Source organism: Lactuca virosa, chromosome 3 (assembly GCF_052849685.1).
Source record: "Lactuca virosa cultivar CGN04683 chromosome 3, Lactuca_virosa_CGN04683_v6, whole genome shotgun sequence".
NCBI classification, from domain to species: Eukaryota; Viridiplantae; Streptophyta; class Magnoliopsida; order Asterales; family Asteraceae; genus Lactuca; species Lactuca virosa.
The window spans coordinates 85,323,963-85,347,514 of NC_136428.1; the positions used below are offsets into that span (position 1 = coordinate 85,323,963).

General features: G+C 36.8%; 1 protein-coding gene across 1 annotated transcript; it reads left to right on the plus strand.

Annotated features, from left to right (window-relative positions):
• Positions 1–597: 597 nt before the first annotated feature.
• LOC145162443 (putative 12-oxophytodienoate reductase 11) lies at positions 598–2,174 on the plus strand. The gene is made up of 5 exons (XM_079081588.1): positions 598–700; positions 849–989; positions 1,092–1,222; positions 1,306–1,485; positions 1,571–2,174. The coding sequence occupies exons 1-5, from the start codon at positions 609–611 to the stop codon at positions 2,161–2,163; spliced, it is 1,137 nt and encodes a 378-aa protein (XP_078937714.1). The 5' UTR covers positions 598–608; the 3' UTR covers positions 2,164–2,174.
• Positions 2,175–23,552: the final 21,378 nt, after the last annotated feature.

Consider the following 23,552-nt stretch of genomic DNA (forward strand, 5'->3'; position numbering starts at 1 on the left):
TATTTATGAAAGGAGAAAGACTAAAATTTCGTTGAGCATGGCCACTTTCCAACCTTGACTTGTGGCTGCTGGATAGAGCCAACATTCTTATCATCCTCTCTAATAAATAAAGAACTTTTTGTCACATGTCACACTCTTATTGATTTAGCCACATGTCATTTTGTGATTATTTTCAATTAATTTTTTTCCACATGGCATTTTATGGTTTTTTTCATTTTATTAATTTCCACATAATATTTAAATATAATAATTGCAATAAATGTAATAATAAATGCATATCATTTTCATTAATTGACTTCCTTCTAATTTCAAATTTTCTAAATTAAAGTTCAATAAGTTTCATTTGTTTATTTATCTAAATTATTTGTTTAATTTAAAATAAAAAAACAAACAATTTAATTTTAATAATTCAATATTTTTCTATTTTTTTCTTATAAATTCAAATTTCTCAAATGTTTAAAATGAACGCATGTAATACATGGGTATTACACCTAGTAGGGTATATATATTATGCTTTAAAACTAGTATATTGTTTTTGATTGAACAATTCTCCCATTTTTTTTCTTATAATTAGACTCTATTATATATACCAGAGACAATATGTTATCATGAGAATCATTAGGAGGGAGAGATCAGAGATGAAAGACCAAATCCCACTTCTAACCCCTTACAAAATGGGTAATTTCCAACTTGCGCACAGGTACTATATATCATTCCTTTTGTTTCTGCAGCACTTGATGCATTATATATTATATTGTATATATGATATACTAATATACATATATGAAGTTCCGTGATAAAGATTTAAACTATTACAAGTTGACTTCAAGTGGTTTGACGTTTTGCAGGATTGTGTTAGCTCCACTGACAAGGTTTAGATCTTACAATAGCATTCCTCAATCAAATGCTATCTTATATTACTCTCAAAGAACAACCGAAGGAGGATTTTTGATCACTGAAGGCACTCTCATATCACTTGCAGCCCAAGGGTCATTTTCATAAAACATATATATTTCTTTTAGTTTATACATCTCATTTAAAGTAGTGAAAATACTACTGAATATATGTTTGTTTTATTTGGTTATTTTAAGGTATAAGAATGCACCTGGAATATGGTCAGAGGAACACATCGATGCCTGGAAACCCATTGTAGATGCTGTTCATGCAAAAGGCGGCGTCTTCTTTTGTCAACTCTGGCACCTTGGGAGAGTTTCCGATCAAAGTATGTTTTTCTTTTCTTTTATCATCTTTTATTACGAATTAATTGCGAAATAAAATCTAGAAATTAAATCATCTTAAGTGTAGGTTATGAGCCAAATGCTGGAGTATCACCTGTCTCTTCCACAGACAAACAATGTAGTCCTGTAGTTGACAGCAACGGCCATGTTTTGTTTGAATTTCCACCTCCTCGAAGACTAAAAACCAAGGAAATTAGTGGAATTGTTAATGATTACAGAGTTGCAGCAAGAAATGCTATGGAAGCTGGTAAGTGTTCATGGAGTTTTGGACCAGTTTTCTGATGTTTAATTCCTTTTATATAATGAATTGAAATCCAATACATGTTATATAGGATTTGATGGCGTTGAGATTCATGGGGCTCATGGGTATCTAATCGACCAGTTCTTGAAAGATGAAATCAATGATCGGACTGATGCATATGGAGGTTCAATAGAGAATCGATGCAGATTTGCCATGGAAGTAGTGGAAGCTGTGATAAATGAGATCGGAGCCAATAGAGTTGGCATCAGGCTTTCACCATTTGCAAATTACATGGGTTCAGGAGATTCAAACCCAGAAGCTTTAGGTCTTTACATGGTGAAATCACTAAACAAATACGGGATTCTCTATTGCCACATGGTGGAACCAAGGATGAAACTTCTGGAAGAGCGAAGGGAATGCACAGTCAGTTTGGGAGCCATGAGAGAGGCGTTTAATGCTACTTTCATTGTTGCTGGTGGATACGAGAGGGAAGATGGTAATGATGCTATAACTCAGAAGCATGCAGATCTTGTAGGATATGGTCGTTTGTTCTTGGCTAACCCTGATTTACCGAAAAGATTTGAGCTTGATGCTCCACTTAACAAGCATAATAGAGAGACATTTTACACAGAAGATCCGGTTGTTGGCTACACCGATTATCCATTTCTTGAAACCACAGTTTGAGTTTGGAGATGATAAATAATTACGAAAGCATTGTTCTAAACTGATAATCTGTATTTTACTATTTCATACATTGTATCCAATTTAGTCCATGGTTTTAATAATATTTGTTGTCTATGGATGTCTTTTTTAGTTGTGCTATGAATTTTTAATCTACTATAGTATTTTAATATATAAGTGATTAGTTATATAAACTCTTCTAACATATGATATACAAATTATAATGTGGATTACAAATATAAAAAAGAAATGCAAATATGATATATTCATTACTAAAATTTTGAAACAACGGATATGGTTGATGGATCATAGTTGTCGTGAATATATTGATATTTTTTAAATTTACCGACATGTTGTTAACTATGCTAGAGAGGCTACACCGATGCTAAGTATAATTACATCGGTCTTTTTAGTTACCAATAGGGAAAATAACACTGTAACACATTAAAATTTTGTCATTTATTCGATTTGATCATTAAAGTTATTTTTTGCGCAATAGACCACTAAACTCATATTTGACCTGTCAAAGTCATTATGTTCGAATTTATCAGGTTACCCGGTAACAAGGCTGACATGGTATTTATAATTAATTTATCTTTATATTTTGGGAGCCACATCATCTAATCCACATAGGCAGTAATATATTTTGGTATTTATAATTATAATTAATTTTTTAGCCTTGGATATATCGGACGTCTCTTTCTTCTTCTTGCCTCCTCCTCCTATGCTTCTTTGTAACAGCCCAAATTTCCAATAAAACTTTTCATTTTTAAATAACCCAAACATTTCCATAATATATAAAATTTCAATCACATTTGTTTTCAAAATCCATAATCATCAGATAAATTATTCATTAAATCAGAGTATACCAAATAACACGCCAGAGAGTGCATGTCGCGCCATCACGCCGGGCTCTTGCCCTTAGATCCTGAAGTACTTGAAACAACCAACAAACTGTAAGCTAATGCTTAGTGAGTTCTCCAGAGCATACCCCACACAATCCACATAATCACATAAACCATATTAGCTATATCAGCTACATAAACCACATAAGTCATGCATATAAACATATAAGGTTGCCATGGAAACCCTCCAAGGTCTTACATCGGGTGCCATAGGAACCCCCTCATGGTCTTAGCCCACTGCCATGGGAACCACCACATGGTCTTATCTAACTGTCATGGGAACCCCCACAGGGTCTTAACCAACTGTCATGAGAACCCCCACATGGTCTTAGCCTGGAATGCCATGGGAACCCCCTACATGGTCTTATATCCAACTACCTCGGGAACCCCCCCCCCCCCGGGGTCTTCCATGCAAGTATCACAAAGACAGCTAGCATACCACATACCACACAATCAACTAGCATGCCACATATAACTAATTGCCATAGGAACCCCCGCATGGTCTTCACATAAATACATAATGTATCGATAGCACATCTGCAATAATCATCACAACTAGATAAATGGGTCGGCCTTGGTACCTTCGACCCATTGGTATGGTGAGGAGACTCACCTCTCAAGAAATGTTGAACTGATAAGATCAAATCCCAACTCACAGCTCCGAACTCAACTGCCTACAACCACCATGTGACCAACTTCGTCAAAATCCCGAAATACCACAGATACCCTTAAAGTCAAACTTGGTCAACCATTGTCAAAGTCAAAGTCAACAGTCCATGTTGACCCAACTCGTCGAGTGCACTTGATGACTCGTCGAGTTCCTTCTGTTCTTATAAAACCGGGAAAAACTTTAGTCAACTCGCCGAGTTGACAGGACAACTCATCGAGTTCGTATAGTGTCCAGAGGATCGGGGAAACCCGAGTCAACTCGCCAATTTGGCAGGGCAAATCGTCGAGTTTTCCTAGTCTTAACACATTCAGCCACTTTTCCAGCGAGTCTAAAGCCCCAAACTATAGATCTGATCCCCTAGGGTGAAGATACGACATGCTTGTTAGGAACCGGACCGGGTACACGCAGCGGAAACACTATCACACATACAAACACACGAAGGAAATAAAGCAAGAAGGAACACAAGGATTTTACGTGGTTCGGATTCGGTGTAAATCCTACGTCCACAGGCGCAACTAGATTTTATATTAACTCACTATAAGATTACAAATGGTAATATCACTCGGCACAAATACAAAGAGTTACATCGCACATATATACACTGAGAGAGGAGCCGTTTTGTTTGACCAGCCACCATTTGAATTTTCTTCCATTCACATGTTACGGCCGAAACAAAATTGCACATGGATTCCATTAAACAATTAATACTTTTTCCGTCCACTCACCGTCCAATAAACAAATATTAAACAATTTAATTGTTTAATTTGTCAAGTTACATTTATGGCCCTTGAACTCTTAGGAACTTGTCAATTTGTTCAAGACTCCATAAATCTTAACAATCTCCCACTTGGAGGCTTGAACAACTTTAGCTTTTCTCCGCCATTCAACTCTCAATTATTCCAGTAATCTTAAAAAACAACCAAGTCCTTTTAGGCTTCCAGTTCCAATGAACAAGCTAAAACTTAGTCTGATTTCTCTAGTTGCAGCCGCCCCTCATCATCAATTACTAGAAGGGCCAGTTGAAGCTCCCACTAGCTCCAACTCAGCCGTGGCTAATCCCACCACCGACTCATCCTCTATCTCAACTGGTTTGGACACTCCACTGGATCCAGAGATACACCGAGGACCACTAACACTCTCCAAACATAGCAAACATCCAACAGGAGAGAAATTTTCAGTCTTAGTCTTCAAAACCCAACGGCTCTTTGTAACTGTACCCGAAACACGTCCCGTGCTCCCACTATCACAGAATCTCCTGACTGGTTTAGACTTTCCGACTCGTTCAGCTAACATCTCTTTGGGTCCAGAATTCATGTTTGCAAAATGAACTCTCTTAGCCGTAGATTTAGCGAACCAGATTTTGTCTTGCTTAACAGGGACGGTCATACTTCCCTCAGCAGGTACCTCAACCATATATAATGACCCACGCTTCAAACCTTGAGCAATCACCGAATTACCATTGACCACCATCCATTTACCACCACCAAACCTTACTTCCAGTCCTTGTTTATCCAGCTGACCAACAGAAATCAATTTCTTTTTCAGCTCCGGAATCACCTTGACATTTTTCAAGTTCCATGTAGTTCCCAATGAAGTAACCAGATCAATATCTCCCATGCTCGTTACCTGAAGCATCTCGTCATTTGCCAACCGTACCTTCCCAAAATCTCCTTCTTTTAGATTCACCATCGTTTCCCCGTTGTCCATGGCGTGAAACGAAGCCCCTGAATCCATGACCCAAGAGTCTACAGAACTTTCCATACTGAGTATCAATGCATCATCCTCAGACACACTCTCAGCACCAGCAATGTTCAATTCTTTCTTTGGACATTGACTCTTAACATGTCCCACTTCTTGACAGTTCCAGCATTTCACATTCTTCAAAGTTCTAGAAGAACTTTTTCCCCGACTCCCACTGCTCCTGCTATTCCCTCTACCTCTTCCGACATTTAATAAATCAGAAGAGGAAGATCCACCTTGATTCTTGCGTCTGATATCCTCGCCTAGAACCAAATCTCTAACCCCTTCAAAAGTCATACCACTGGTCCCCACGGAACTCGTAACAGCAGTAACTGTTCCGGACCAGCTATCAGGTAGAGAAGCTAGTAGCAGCGAAGCTTGAGTCTCATTATCAAATTTAATTCCCACAGATGATAATCTGGACAGAATTGAATTTAGAGTGTGTTGTTCATGTCCAAATTGTTGTTTCCTTCCTCAAAGTTTCAGGTAATCCCCATTAAGGAATTTGACCATGTCCAATTTCTGCTAAGAGTCTCTAGTCTCTTCCCTTTTATATAAATTTGTAGAATCTTGATGATATAAAGTTAGAAGTTTGTTGTGTAGAATTGATAGTTTTCTACTGTTCTCTTCCGGCTTCCATACCACTAACGCATAGATGAAAAATTTTCCTCAAAGAATTTTGGAAGAGATAGAGGGTGAGAGATCAAGGAGGGGTAGATATGGAACTTCAAGGAGAGATGAACCTTGTCTAAGTGACCAGGATCTTGAAGGATCACAATTACAAGTAAAAGCAAGGGGTAAAACATACACACACACACACACACATATATATATATATATATATATATATATATATATATATATATATACACACACACACACACACACACATTTTGCGCTAAATAGCTCCAAAAGAAAGTCAAACTTGAAGCTTACGGATAAAAATTGACATTATGTACGAGATCCTTAGATCAAAGCACAAGCAAGGGAAGCTAGTGAAACCATCTTTGATAACCGATAAAGTGTGGAGGAGTTTCATAAATCCCGGGAAGGGTGAAGACAACTACAAGTAGATTTCTATTTCCAAAAATCTCAACAAGAAAAAGCAAGAAATGGTTTTTTATTTCAAACAAAGATGCTAAGGTTTTGGTGCTATTGTTTTTATATTGTCAAAGTAGAGTGCTATTTTTTTCTTTGTAGATTGATCTTTTTCCACCCTGTTTTTAGTGGCTTTTCTTTATGTTCATTTAATTTTTATAGATTTTTATTTTCTCGTATTGTTATTTTCCCGACATCCTGCTATTTTTTTTATAATTAACGGATTTTAGTATGGTTATAAATAACCTAAGGCATGACTTGACGGTAATGTCAAGCCTCAAGCTTTTTTGAGCCGTGGTGAGCCATGTCGTTTGTAAAGCGTGACTTAAGGCGGAAATTTTGTATATTATTAATAATTATATATATATATATATATATATATATATATATATATATATATATATATATATATATATATATATATTATACTCTTATTCATTTTTATACATATATGTGACTTAATACGACATTTTGTCAAAGCTTGGCGACAAGTATAAACCTTGTAGCCAAGGTGCGCCATGGCGGAGCCATGACGAACTTTTTAGAACATTGGATTTTAGCAATTCAGAAAAATTAAAAGTTTGATGTTATTTCATGTTTTACAATGCGGTGAAGATAATTTGGTAACACGTTGTATATGTTATAACATGTCGATTGTACATCTTAAAAATTATTACATAAATGGTCATTGTCGAATAAAAATATTACAAACATGGTCCCATAACAATTACTGAAATGGTATCTAAGAATATGGGACAAAAGGAGATAAAACTAAGGACTAACATGATGAAAGATCTAGTATGCTCAAGAGTCATATTAAAGTGATATTGCTAAATAACATATGATACTAATGGGTCACACTAACAACAACTTGATACAATTGATTATTTATTAGAAATTGATTTTAATAAATATTCAATAAAACTCTTATAATTAAATTGGAAATTATTTATTTCATGGAAATAATAAATTTCATTAGCAAGTAACTTAATATATATCATATGGTATGATTTATAAGTCATGTACAAACTTTTGGACTAGTTGAATCTTTTTTTTGTCTTTTTCCTAAAAGAAAAGGTTTATATTTTATGAAAGAGTTTATAAAAGTTTGACTTTCTTTCTTCTTCTTTATGCAATTTTCGAGATATGCATAAAAAGAAGAAGTGTATGACTTGTCTAATCATGCCTTAAAGGCATGGGAGACATGCTTATGACAAGGAGATAATTTTGTCTAAAGTTGAAGGAATCAATGGTTAATAACTTCACTTTTAGGCACTATAAATATGAGGCTTCCACTCTTGAAGTTTTTGGCCTCATTCTTTCTTCCAATGGCCAAGAGCTCCATGGGAGACTCTCCATCTCTTCTTTGCTTTGAGTTATTAAAGATTACTTGCATATCTTTTGCTCTCTTGAAGTTCATATTGGTTATGAACTTCAAGCTTAAGAGTTTAAGAGTTTTGGACTAGCATCTACATCAAGTTGAGTCATTGTTGGTGTCTCAAAGGTTCCACATTCTTCATCAACTTCCAAGCCTCCCAAGAGGACCCAACACTACTAGAAAAACAGCCTTTTACGACGCGCAATGCGTGTCGTAAAACGCTCAGACGACGCGCAAATGTGTGTCAAGGAAGGCCTTGTCATAACGAGAGACAACACGCTTTTGCACGTCGTCTGTTTACGACGCGCATTTACAACACACAATTACGACACGCATTTACGACGCGCGTTTACGACACGCATTGCGTATCAAGGAAGGCCTGTCATAAAGGAAGACGACATGCATTTGCGTGTCGTAACCTTACGACGTACATTTATGACACGCATTGCGTATCATTAAAGCCCCTGTCATAAATCAATATGACACGCATTTGCGTGTCATAAAATTCAGCATCCATTTACAATACATATTTACGACGTGCATTTACGATACGCATTTACACATAATACAAATACAAATATATACCAAACATTCAATTTCATCTAAATGTTAAACAAGTTATCAAAAACATTGTATGTACATTACATGTCAAAAGAGGATGCTACTTAATATTTCACATAGTTAACAAAAACATTGCACACCATATGTCAAAAGACAGATGCTACCTAACATTTCACTGTTATATTGTCTATGGATACAAAATATCACCGGTAAATGATGTCTGTAAAAAAATTCGATCATTCTTCACGGATTTCATCAATATCATCACCTGTGTATTGAACTTTGTCACCCCAACCTGAGAAAAAAAAATGCATATAATGTTTCAGTTATAAAAAATATGATCATTTATTTAATAATGAGTAGTATGCTATATGACAGGATAGACAATAAACAATTTGTAATGTTACTTGTGAACATGATAGACAATAAACATTTAAACCTGAAACAACAGCTTTTCGAACTTCTTCATGAAAGTATCATCTTGATCACCCATCGCCTATCATAAATAAAAAAAAACGTTCTTGAAAGATGGAGAAGATAAATAAAAACATCAGTTATTTTCTCCCAATAGAAGAGAAGAGGCTAAGTAAGAGCTAGCTTTCAAAATGTTATTGAAAGATGGCTCCAAGCTTGCTCGCTTTTTGGTGCACATGAATAAACCAAACTTGAAAGTGAAAGCTCATCTTAACCATCTTTTTAAACTTGGGAGTTGGGATTTTTTAATTAAATAAAATTTATAGGTTTAATACAAACAAAGTGTGTTCAAGCCCATAAACAACATGCGCCCATCTAAAATCGCACCTGTGGTTGTAGAAGTTGATAGAATTATAAGGCAAGGAGGGAAACTGATTTTTGGTGACAAATCCAATATAATAGGGGAAGTTGAAAACCTGTTGAAGCCACTACATTGCAATGTAAATTTGTATGTTTTTATAAGAATCAAGAAGAATTACTCGGTGCCTAGAAGTCAACTTGGAGGCCCAACACATATGTAATGGCTTCATGATCTTATTCATTCAGAGACGAGATATATCCTAATGTTTTGTTTTTTTAAGACAATTTCCTTTCTTTAAAAATTAAAAGGTTATCATTTTTTTAACAAGTCAAAAGACGTGAAGCTTTTCTCTTACTATTTTCTCAGCTGCAAGATGTTTCACTTTGAAGGCCCACGAAAATATTTTGATGAGGTTCTGTTAGCTTTGTCAAAGCTTGACTTAAAACTAATGGCAATCCAAGTCTGAAAAAAAAAAAGAAAAAAAAAACAAAGCAACATGATATGTATTATATCTGTCAAACGCAAACATATATGCTTATATACAGATTACAGATAAAAGAATAAAGAACATACTTTGAAGTGATAGCCTTGATTTGTTTGGCCATATGTAAAATATGTTCTTCAGATTCAATCACATTGGAACCTGCTAACACAAACAATGGTTGTGCTCCCTGTAATGGTTGTAGCAACGAGTCATTAAGCTTAATGCTTGCTAAGAAACTTACTTCAAACACAGAGCAACGAACAAGGTAAGATAAATCCGTTAAAGGCCATTATAAAAGACATTTACTATTAGTCCAAATGATTGTTCTATAATTTATTGACCTTTTCCTGTCATATCTTTTGTCTCTTTTCTATCCTGACCTGTACATTCAACCGTCAATTTCCTAAAAATGGATCAACAATTCATTTTTTGGAAATAAGTGTCTTCTAATATCCGATTATTAATTCATTTCACATATCTCAACCACTCGTGTATGTAGAAAGACTCAATCGCCTTTAATATGTGAGATACTCATATTTCTATCAAGTATTGTTTAGTTGTAAACTTATAATATAATAACAAAATAAGCCATTAACATGGATATGATGATAGTTTAACCTAAAAATGTCTCTGTGAAGAAAAAGGAAATTTCCCTTGCAGCCGACTCACATGAATTGAACCATTCCGCTCCAAATCCTGTCCACACATGGCCCTGATGCTATACAAGACAAAATTTTAAAAAAACAACATGTTAGGAACCGGACCGGGTACACGTAGCGGAAACACACTATCACACACACACACAAACTCACGAAAATAAAGCAAGAAGAACACAAGGATTTTACGTGGTTCGGATTCGGTGCAAATCCTACGTCCACGGGCTGCAACTAGAGAATTTTATTAAAACTCACAAGATTACAATTGGCTTGACACTCTACACTTGATGTTCTCTCAAGTTTTTGCACACAAAATATGCAAAACATACATGCATATATATAGGTATATTTGTGAGCCGCAATATGCACAGGATTGCCGCAAAGATTGACTTTGAAAATTTTGCCATTCACATTAGCCGTCCAACAAATATTAAATAATTGTCCACCGACCATTTGAATATTTAATTCAAACGTTTGCCGACAACAATTGAATAATTCAATTGTTAAATGTAATGTTACATTTATGGCCCTTGAACTCTTAGAAACTTGTCAATTTGTTCAAGACTCCATAAATCTTAACAATCTCCCACTTGGAGGCTTGAACAACATGGTCCGTCTCTGTCATCCAACTCCAGTAATCTTAAAACAACCAAGTCCTTTAAGCTTCCAGTTCCAAAGAACAAGCTAAAACTTAGTCTGATTTCTCTAATTGCAGCCGCCCCTCATCTTTAAGTACTAGAAGGGCCAGTTGAAGCTCCCACTAGCTCCAACTCAGTCGTGGCTAATCCCACCACCGACTCATCCTCTGTCTCAACCGGTTTGGACACTCCACCAGATCCAGAGATACACCGAGGACCACTAACACTCTCCAATCTTTGCAAACTTCCAACAGGAGAGAATTTTTCAGTCTTAGTCTTCAAAACCCAACGGCTCTTTGTAACTGTACTCGAAACACGTCCCGTGCTCCCACTGTCACAGAATCCCCTGAATGGTTTAGACTTTCGAACTCGTTCAGCTAACATCTCTTTGGCTCCAGAATTCATGTTTGCAAAATGAACTCTCTTAGCCGTAGATTTAGCGAACCAGATTTTGTCTTGTTTAACAGGGACGGTCATACTTCCCTCAGCAGGTACCTCAACCATATACAATGACCCACGCTTCAAACCTTGAGCAATCACCGAATTACCATTGACCACCATCCATTTACCACCACCAAACCTTACTTCCAGTCCTTGTTTATCCAGCTGACCAACAGAAATCAATTTCTTCTTCAGCTCCGGAATCACCTTGACATCCTTCAGGCTCCATGTAGTTCCCAATGAAGTAACCAAATCAATATCTCCCATGCCCGTTACCTGAAGCATCTCGTCATTTGCTAACCGTACCTTTCCAAAATCTCCTTTTTTAGATTCACCATCGTTTCCCCGTTGTCCATGGCGTGAAACGAAGCCCCTGAATCCATGACCCAAGAGTCCACAGAACTTTCCATATTGAGTATCAGTGCATCATCCTCAGACACACTCTCAGCACCAGCAATGTTTAATTCTTTCTTTGGACATTGACTCTTAACATGTCCCACCTCCTGGCAGTTCCAGCACTTCACATTCTTCTTAGTTCTAGATGAACTTTTTCCCCGACTCCCACTGCTTCCACTATTCCTGCTATTCCCTCTACCTCTTCCGACATTTAATAAATCAGAAGAGGAAGATCCACCTTGATTCTTGCGTCTGATATCCTCGCCTAGAACCAAATCTCTAACCCCTTCAAAAGTCATACCACTGGTCCCCACGGAACTCGTAACAGCAGTAACTGTTCCGGACCAGCTATCAGGTAGAGAAGCTAGTAGCAGTGATCCTTGAGTCTCGTTATCAAATTTAATTCCCACAGATGATAATCTGGACAGAATTGAATTTAGATTATTAATGTGAACCGTAACTGAGCCTTCCTCATTCATCCTTGTAGTGAACAACTCCTTCATCAAGAACACCTTGTTAGCCGCCGATGGTTTCTCATACATATTTGATAGAGCCTCCATCATACCACGCGCCGTGGTTTCATTCATGATGTTGAAAGCAACGCTCTTCGTCAATGACAATGTAATAACCGCCTTGGCTTTCTTGTCCTTTGAGTTCCACGCATCTTCAAAAGCTTTTTCCATTTTCTCCGGTTTGTCTCCGAGTACCATGTCCAAGTCTTTCTGACATAGCAATGCTTCTAATTGCATTTTCCACCAGCTAAAATCAGAACCGTTGAACTTTTCGATTATAATCTTGTCTTCAGCCATTACGACAAACAAGATACAAATCAGGTACACTCGTGCGTGATAAAAAAAACGATCGTACCCTCCAAACCTCGCTAACCAGGCTTTGATACCAGTTGTTAGGAACCGGACCGGGTACACGCAGCGGAAACACTATCACACACACAAACACACGAAGGAAATAAAGCAAGAAGGAACACAAGGATTTTACGTGGTTCGGATTCGGTGTAAATCCTACGTCCACGGGCGCAACTAGATTTTATATTAACTCACTATAAGATTACAAATGGTAATATCACTCGGCACAAATACAAAGAGTTACATCGCACATATATATACTGAGAGAGGAGCCGTTTTGTTTGACCAGCCACCATTTGAATTTTCTTCCATTCACATGTTACGGCCGAAACAAAATTGCACATGGATTCTATTAAACAATTAATACTTTTGCCGTCCACTCACCGTACAATAAACAAATATTAAACAATTCAATTGTTTAATTTGTCAAGTTACATTTATGGCCCTTGAACTCTTAGGAACTTATCAATTTGTTCAAGACTCCATTTATCTTAACAATGCTCAAATCCAAGAATGACCCAAGAATAAGCTAAAAATGACACTAAACCCTCTAATGGGGAGATCTAGCAAATGAATGATCAAGCTATCGACTTTATACCTCAATATAGCTGCAACACTGGAGGAAATCTCGGATCTACTGCCTTCCACTCAATCAAACCTCTTCAAGCTTCAAGTTCCTTCCAAAAGAGCACCAAAAATCACTCTCCAAGCTCACACACACACAAAATGAGAGAACAAGCACGAAGTAGGGTTTCTATGGACAAAGGGGCGGTAAGGGAGGCTAACAATGAGGCTTAAGGCCTTTAAATAGGGTGCAAACCCTAAAAATTAGGGTTTTCCTTTCCAGCGTCTACTCGTCGAGTTGGGGCTCCCCAACTTATCGAGTTTAGTCCTTAATCCGCGTCCAACTAGATCCTTACACGACGAGTTGGAGCTCCCCAACTCGTCGAGTTCCAGCCCAAAACCCTATAATGTTGAGAAACATATAATACCTGGACCAAGCGTTAAATTCGTCTTCACGCATCCTTCTCACCTTTGCAAGTGGTTTCCGATATTTGTTGGTTTCCGATTCTGATTTGCTTCTAGTTTGTGATTGGCTAACATTCTAATTTTGACTTAATTCCAAGATTAAAATCTAGTTAACATTCCTAGTATCATATATTTTAATTCAATCCTACATATTAATGTTTTTTTATAAATTAAGTCCATATTATAGTTAAATGAAATCAATCAAGTGTCTTTCTTTAACTCTAAATAAATCCTAAAGCATTTGACTTCAACTATCATCTAATAATAGTTAAAGTTTTACTTTAATTAATTTAAATCAATTAAAATTGAAATCTTAAATATATAGGTTTATTATATATTTCTATATATACCCTCAATTGCTTGGTGTAACCTCCTTTTGTGAGTGACTGAGTGTGTATTTGAATTTTTATTTGAATAAGGGATATATATATATATATATATATATATATATATATATATATATATGAGTGTGTATTTGAGTTTTTATCTGAATAAGGGATATATATATATATATATATATATATATATATATATATATATATATATATATATATATATATATATATATAATAACACCCAATATATATTTCTAATGTACCTATGGATGTTATGTTATATTTGAATTAGATTTCATATATATCTTATATTATATTATAAAGCATATTAGTCATAACTTGAATTTTAAGAGGTATAAGTTACAAAGCTTTTTGTACAAATCAGTTATGCATAAATATCATTAATATTTGTCAATAGTTTGAAGACTTTAATTAAAGAAGGTTATTAAGAAATTTAATTTCGAGCAAAATGATAATTTTAAAATATTAAATTCATGTATATAAATTAATTTAAATTTCTTAATTTAGACATCAGTATTACCTAATTTACATTAAATATATAAATATACAATATAAGTATAAGGTTTAAACACAAATATTTTATTTAAAAGTGGTAATTTTTTTACATAAAAACTAATAATAAAATCTTAAAATTATTTACCCGTAAGAAAACTATTAGCCAAAAGAGCTATTTATCGTCGTCGTTTTGCGCGGGCACACATCTAGTGTGTGTGTGTATATATATAATTAATTTTATTTTCTAAATAATTTTAGTAAGGTGTTAAAACTTCTAGCTTCGGATTGCAGATGTTACAATATCATTTATTCTTGAATGTATTAGTTATCATGTTCTATGTTGTGATTTACACATGACCACTTTGACACGTATGGTTGGTGTCGCTCATAAACTTATGTATATCACTTAGGATATATTGTAATACTGCATCATGTATTTGAAAATGATTTTCTGAAGTGGTATTAGATTGTGTGTGAATTGATTTATCACTATGAAACTATGTATAGCGTTTGATCACAAACTTCTCCTCGTCAACTTGCGAGAGTTTTTCACTTTTATATGGAACGGACACTATATGGTACTCAAGGTTGCAAGTTTGTTGTCATGGAAGAAGTTATTTATTTGTTATGCTTGAGTACTCTACTTAGTGATGTTTTGGTGGGTGTTTGCTTCGAATGGGTTGTGGGTTTCACTAGAGAGGTGAAATTCATTGGTTTCGTGTTTGTAACTTAGCTCGAGAATGATAATATGTCTACATCTGGTAAATCTCTTTTGCTTTCTATGCAGTTGAAAACTTTTCCTATCACTGAAGGATGTTATCTAGGGATCTTTCTATAGAGTACTTGAAGATTTTCAAGTTTTGTTTGAGCATTTGGTCCCAAAAGGTATTTGTCACACCCCCAAACCGGAACGACGGAAACGTTCGGGGGCGAAGGACGTCATGTACAGTATCACAACAATTGAATAATATTAATCAAAGCAACAACAACCATTGTATTGATATTAAATTGTTTACATTGAATTCGAGTCATATATAGTTGACTCCAAAAGTAAATAACAAGTAAAGACTTGAAGCTACTATGCTCCATCTTCTAGAAACCGGTGCGTGTACCTGTCTACTAGTGTCCTGAGAATACAAATAGTTTTGAAAGAGTCAACATTAAAGTTGGTGAGTTCATAAGCGTTTTGTTTTAGAAAACAGGTTCTTTGTTCTTTGTAAAACGTGATGTGATACTCCAGAAAATCCTATATTTTATGATGTGATGAATGATAAGTAAAATGATTTGTACCAGTTCCTTCTACGAGTACTTAGTGTATACAAGTCATATACAATCCAGATCGAACAAACAATCGATTGTGTGGTTCTGCCCCAAGCCCACAACCAAACAAGGAAGAGGAAATGAGGCGGAGGCCACACATCCCACTGGTTATCGGATCCTCATTTATATAACCCTAACGTATTCACTAGGTACTTACAGAGTTAACTGTATTAGTCCTTTGAAATCTGTTGAAAGTGTTCCTCAAGAAAATCTTATATTTTCTTAATAAGAGTATGATAATACCAGTTCCTTCTATGACCACTTAATTTATACTAGCTGTATATAAACCAATATCGAACGGATAGTTAATTGTGTGGATCTGCCCTAAGCCCACAACCAAACAAGGAACAGAAAAATGAGGCGGAAGTCACACATCCAACTGCATGTCGGATGTTAATTTCATATCACCCTGATGTATATACTAAGTAATCACATAGTTACTAACTCTGTTGTCTGTTTGTTAAGTATATTATTACGTGAACGAGTCGTTGTTTTCCATGTGAGTTCTTATAACCATGCTGATGGACGATAAACACTACAACGTACTTCGGACGTCGTAAACGTTAATGACGTTTGTCACCCAGGGCGACTGTAGCTAATAGTCAGGGTGGGATTGTCAGTCCCGTATAGATCTATACACAAACTCACGCTCTCCCTCCAGGAGACTCTGGTTCCTAAGGAGTAGACTTTCCAGAAGAAGTGTCTCGCAATTTGGTTCTCTCAACGAATCCACAAATAATATAATGAAAATCCTTTTTTGTTAATGACATGTAACTTTGTAAAAATAGTTCGTTCGTTCCATAAACTATACTTAAACTAGTTTATGAGTTTTTTTCTGTGTTAAAATCTATGCTTGTACATAGTTGAGCCTTAACGTGTTTTGTAATTTATTCGTAAGTCTCGTAGTCCCAATGTTTGTCGTGTTTAGTAAGTTTCATGTTCAAATGCATGCGAACGGTAAGAAAATATAATAAACAAAATTATATTTTTAAACACAAGATTACTTGTGTTTTACTTGTATTTCACCCCCCCCCCTGGAAAACATTGAAAAGGCTTGGAAAATATGGGGGTATGAACTCACCTTAAATGTGCGTTAACTGGAAGTAGCGAGTTGTAGAGATGATCCCTAGGTAAGCGTATGCGCTAATAACGTTACCCTAAAAATAATTTTTATTCTTCGTCGTATTTAAATTAATAATAAATTAATTTAAATAATGGGTTAAATAATAATTTAATTATATAAAGAGGACTTACAATTTAATTGGAAATGTTTGAAAATAAAGGGGGAAGGGTGTGTTCGGTGGGATTGGAGTTTTCGGTGGGGAAATGGATGAACTCGGTGGGATGAAGATTTAAAGATTTGAATATGGATGATGAACTCGGTGGATGAATATTTGAAGATGGGATGGAGATCTGGGTAAAAACTTATGAGTTTTGAGAGAAAAATTGGCAAGAGTTCGGTGCGGGGATGAATGAAATGAGGATGAAATCGGTTGAACAAATATATATAGCAGAAGGGAAATCGGTATTAGTGGATTGGGCCTTGGAGTGTTCGGTCCTTAATGGGCCATTTCTTTGTGTGTTCAGTCATACCAAGACCGAGAACACTTCTTGTTTGATTTAAATGGCCGAACACCCCATTTGATTTGATTCTCAATACCGAATTTAGCTTTTAATTACTTTCCAAGACTGAATTCCTTATAATATGGTGTATATTTATGTTACAAGCCCTTCATTTTTTATCTATTTTACCTTATACTACCCTAAATTAACTTAGGTTTCAAACCAAGCTTAGTTATTTAGCTTATACACAAGCCCTAAAGGCTATAGAGGATACAATGCACCAACGAGTGCAATCTAGATTCACTTGTGCTAGGTTAGGGTTTAGACTTTGCTAGGTTTAAAATTTCGAGTTGTGACATTATCCCCCCGTTAGAGGGAATTTCGTCCCGAAATTCGAATTCTGAGTGGCTGTTAGGAATTTGGAAAGGGGTAAGTACTTCAGTTCCCTCTGAACTTCTCGTTCTCCAGTGAATTCAGATCCTCGCTTGGCGTTCCAGCGGATCTTCACTGTTGGGTCTGTTGTTCTGATCGGTAGAAAGTGTGTGGGTTTGGCTTACTAATTCATGTTCATCCAATTGGTAGGATGTCCACTCGTAGTCCTAGGCAACTATTGCCCTGAAGTTCATGGTAGGACTCATACCTGGTTCATCCGTCATCGCCTCGTGTATACAAGTCGTATATAATTAAGATTGATGAGACGGTCGGATGTACGACTCTGCCCCAGGTCCACAACCAGACAAGGAACAGGAGATAGGGTGGAAACACACATCCTAAGTTCGTAGAATCTTAATTATATACCACCCTCGCGTATACACTTAACAGTAATAGGCTAACTGTATTTGTCTCTAGCCTCTGTGCTTGAACTTGAATTGTTGCATATATGGTATTCTCGAAAGGTCTGTTGGGATTACTTAGGAAAGGTTTTGGGAGATATAGCACTCCTCGCATGAGTACTTCAGAGGTTTGAAGCTAGAGATGATTCCGAGGTTTTGTATCTGGTTTGTCGTTATAAGTGACGAGAGTTTCGTTAGTCGGTCGGTTAAGATGAAGGGTCTCTTCGGTAACACATGTGATTGGTACAGTGAGGAGCAAGCCAATCTAGGTCGGATGACGTCGTCGGAACATATGTTAAGTTAGCTCGAAAGGAGTGTTTTTTAGAACGATAGTGCGTCTGTGTGTATGTTTCTAGTGCTTTCTGTTTTATTCTTGTTATTACTGCTGCAAACGAGTCGTACCGCAGTACGCGAGTACTAGCAGTAAGATTGTTCTGATGGCTAGTGTCGATACTTCATATTATGATTCCCACTGGGTCCATCTATAATCGCTTGTTTCCTACAAATCATATATAATTAAGGTCTAGAAGACAGTAGACTGAGTGACTCTGCCCTAAATCCACAACTAGACAAGGGACAGGAAATAAGGCGGAATCACGCACTCTAAGTCTATAGGTTCTTAATTATATATGGCCCTAATGTTTACACCAAGCCATTATAGCTTACCTACAAGGGTATTTAGTTTCTATATAGACTTTGTGCTTCGTTTGGACGAGGAAGTAATTTATAATCAGGATCTAGTTAGTAACGTTTTTCGTGAAAATGTAAGTTTTAGAAATGTTTCGATTTAGGAAATGTACCGCTGTTCTCAGGGGGTTCCGGGGTAGACTCTCCTGCGGTGATCATCAGCACTCTTCCCTCTTCTCTGGGGTTTCTGGTCAATGAACAATCTCTCCTGTAGTGCCCCGTTTCGCCACATTCGTAGCAGGTCTGACTTACTCCATCATATGGGACCTGAGAGACTCGTCGTGCCAGTGCCCTACAGAAACGGACGGTATGTCCCCTCCTGAGGCAATTCTTGCAATACATCTTCCGGAACTTTCCGGTATGATGGAGGTTGCACTTATTACATTTAGGGAGGTTTCCAGCATATCGACTGCCTGGTGCTGGAGTGGTTGGTGTCATGGCAGCATGAACCGCAATCACCTGTTGTCCATTTGAGGGCTCTTGTGTTGACTGTCTTTTCTTCTTGCTCCCGGATTTTTGTTTATCGTCACACCCTTTGGTTGGCTAAAGAACGGGGGTCATTATGCCTTGGCGGACTCCATGGTCCACCAATGTTTGAGCCAAACGTTTGGCACTGTCGAACGTAATGGGTTTCACAGCTATCATGTTCCCTTGGATTGGAGGAGGAAGTCCCCAAATGTATCTCTCTACCTTCCTGCTCTCCGGGGTAACCATCCCAGGGCATAATGCAGCTAAATCGCTGAATCTATCGGTGTAGGCTACTATGTATGAGCTTGTCATGGTAAGGTTCCACAGCTCTTGCTCTATCTTTTGTATCTCGCCCCTCGGGTAGTACTCTTCCAGCATCATCTCCTTTAGATTTTCCCAGCCCAACGCGTTTGCCACTGGTAGGGTCAGTGACTTGACATGGATATTCTACCATGTCAGGGCTCTGACAGAGAATGTGCATGCAGCAAACTTCACTTTGCTCCCTTCTGGGCACACACATATTTCAAAAATCGACTATGTTTTCTCGAACCATCGCATTAGGGCGATGACTCTCCCACTTCCATTGAAGGATTTGGGTCCACAGTTCATAAAGTCCTTGTACAAACACTCCCTTGTGTGTCTGTGGTTTTCTCTGTGGTTAGAGTTGCTAGTACCACTACCTGATCCGCTAGCACCATTTGCGTGGATTTGCGTCATGGCGGCTGTCACTGCGGTTTTTACAGCAGCCTGAAAGGCAACCGGATCATACTGTGGAGGTGGTGGCGGTGGTGCGTTGTTTTTGTTTTTATTCGACTTCTTCGGTGGCATCTTTCTGCCATAAGGTTTAAAAGATGAAACGAGGGTAAGTCTTTAGTGGTGGTTACAAGTCGAGTGATATTTGAATCGAAGTTATCTTAGTTCTGAGTGAGTTATGTTCCGACTTTTGTAGTGTTCTGGAAAACAATTCATAACAGAGGTCTATGCAAATTAGACTTATGAATTTTTGATAGTGACTACCCTCTTAGTGAAGTTCCGTGACCTGGTTTACTTGTTCTAGTTGTTATGATAAAGGCGATAAGCCCAACACATAGTGTGAGTAGTGTAATCACTAACTCACTAGATTATATTAGTTGGTTAATTATTAGTGTGACGTATAGGGTGCCCTACCACCTAGCGCGTCTCATGAGTGGTTTCCTATGTTCTCTGTCCTAGTAATGATTGCTCTGGTTTCAGCTGTGGGGATTTGTTGTCTCTAAACTTTCCTAAGGTGTTCTTGTTCTCCGTAGGTGTGTTGAATCCTTACCCTGTAATGCTTCAGGTTTTATCACTGACCTCCATCACTTCATGATGGAAAGTCTGACTCCTCATATGATTCCTTCTCAGAATCCACTTTATGAATCCTCTGTTGTTCTTCCTTGACTCCTCTGTCGGTTGTTGTAGTGGAGTGGCTCCATATCTATCTAGGTTGTTCGTGTGAGAATGGGAATGTCTAAAGAATCATATGAGATTTAAGTAAAACATTTCTTCTGAAGTTTTTGGTGATCCAAACTGGGTCCTCCTATAACCACGTAGTGCATGCAAGTTGTATATAACCAAGATCAAATAGACCTTCGAATAAGTGATCCTACTCCAAAACCACAACCAAACAAGGAACAGGTAGTAGAGCGAAGATCACAAATTCTAAGTCTATAAGATCCCAATTATATATAACCATGGAAGCATACACTTCGCAATCATATACCTGCCAATAAGGGTCTTTTAGTTATCACATAAGTTAGTTATAGTGCCTAAAATACTCCTATAGTATTTTAATTGTATGATTGCTTCTAAAGTTTCTTGGTATATTGACTTGGTATGTTTTCAGACTTGTTGTTATCTTATAGTACCATAAAATACTCCTATAGTATTTTAACTTTATGTTTTGTTCTAGAGATCCTTTGTATATATAGGGTTGGTAAGTTTTAGACTCGTTGCAACACCACTATCACTCCCAAACACATGTTGGTCGTATCTCAAATAAATATAGTTGATCATGTTATATTTATTCCAGATATGATTACATAACTGCCTAGGTTTGACTGCAGTGTTCAACATCTAAATACTTTTGTTTTGTTCTTCTTGTGATACTTGTTCTTAGTATGTATGCTTGTTCGTATACTTCTCATAAAATACTTATATTTCAAAAGTATACTTTTAGTCAGAGCACTTCGGCCCCATTGTATTTATAGTTGTATATCTTTTATAGTTTGATATACTAAGTTCACTATAAACAATGCTCTGATACCAATCTGTCACACCCCCAAACCGGAACGGCGGAAACGTTCGAGGGCGGAGGACGTCATGTACAGTATCACAACAATTGAATAATATTAATCAAAGCAACAACAACCATTGTATTGATATTAAATTGTTTACATTGAATTCCAATCATATATAGTTGACTCCAAAAGTAAATAACAAGTAAAGACTTGAAGCTACTATGCTCCATCTTCTAGAAACCGGTGCGTGTACATGTCTACTAGTGTCCTGAGAATACTAGTTTTGAAAGAGCCACCATTAAATTTGGTGAGTTCATAAGCGTTTTGTTTTAGAAAACAGGTTCTTTGTTCTTTGTAAAACGTGATGTGATACTCCAGAAAATGCTATATTTTCTGATGTGATGAATGATAAGTAAAATGATTTGTACCAGTTCCTTCTACGAGTACTTAGTGTATACAAGTCATATACAATCCAGATCGAACAAACAATCGATTGTGTGGTTCTGCCCCAAGCCCACAACCAAACAAGGAAGAGGAAATGAGGCGGAGGCCACACATCCCACTGGTTATCGGATCCTCATTTATATAACCCTAACGTATTCACTAGGTACTTACAGAGTTAACTGTATTAGTCCTTTGAAATCTGTTGAAAGTGTTCTTCAAGAAAATCTTATATTTTCTTAATAAGAGTATGATAATACCAGTTCCTTCTATGACCACTTAATTTATACTAGCTGTATATAAACCAATATCGAACGGATAGTTAATTGTGTGGATCTGCCCTAAGCCCACAACCAAACAAGGAACAGAAAAATGAGGCGGAAGTCACACATCCAACTGCATGTCGGATGTTAATTTCATATCACCCTGATGTATATACTAAGTAATCACATAGTTACTAACTCTGTTGTCTGTTTGTTAAGTATATTATTACGTGAACGAGTCGTTGTTTTCCATGTGAGTTCTTATAACCATGCTGATGGACGATAAACACTACGACGTACTTCGGACGTTGTAAACGTTAATGACGTTTGTCACCCAGGGCGACTGTAGCTAATAGTCAGGGTGGGATTGTCAGTCCCGTATAGATCTATACACAAACTCACGCTCTCCCTCCAGGAGACTCTGGTTCCTAAGGAGTAGACTTTCCAGAAGAAGTGTCTCGCAATTTGGTTCTCTCAACGAATCCACAAATAATACAATGAAAATCTTTTTTTGTTAATGACATGTAACTTTGTAAAAATAGTTCGTTCGTTCCATAAACTATACTTAAACTAGTTTATGAGTTTTTTTCTGTGTTAAAATCTATGCTTGTACATAGTTGAGCCTTAACGTGTTTTGTAATTTATTCGTAAGTCTCGTAGTCCCAATGTTTGTCGTGTTTAGTAAGTTTCATGTTCAAATGCATGCGAACGGTAAGAAAATATAATAAACAAAATTATATTTTTAAACACAAGATTACTTGTGTTTTACTTGTATTTCGCCCCCCCCCCCCCTGGAAAACATTGAAAAGGCTTGGAAAATATGGGGGTATGAACTCACCTTAAATGTACGTTAACTGGAAGTAGCGAGTTGTAGAGACGATCCCTAGGTAAGCGTACGCGCTAATAACGTTACCCTAATAATAATTTTTATTCTTCGTCGTATTTAAATTAATAATAAATTAATTTAAATAATGGGTTAAATAATAATTTAATTATATAAAGAGGACTTACAATTTAATTGGAAATGTTTGAAAATAAAGGGGGAAGGGTGTGTTCGGTGGGATTGGAGTTTTC

Bases quoted from the DNA above. Each gene is read 5' to 3' on its own strand.
- LOC145162443 (XM_079081588.1), top strand. From the start codon at position 609: ATGAGAATCATTAGGAGGGAGAGATCAGAGATGAAAGACCAAATCCCA. The intron at 990-1,091 runs GTCATTTTCATA...GGTTATTTTAAG, and splicing joins ATATCACTTGCAGCCCAAGG to GTATAAGAATGCACCTGGAA. The intron at 1,486-1,570 runs GTAAGTGTTCAT...CATGTTATATAG, and splicing joins AAGAAATGCTATGGAAGCTG to GATTTGATGGCGTTGAGATT.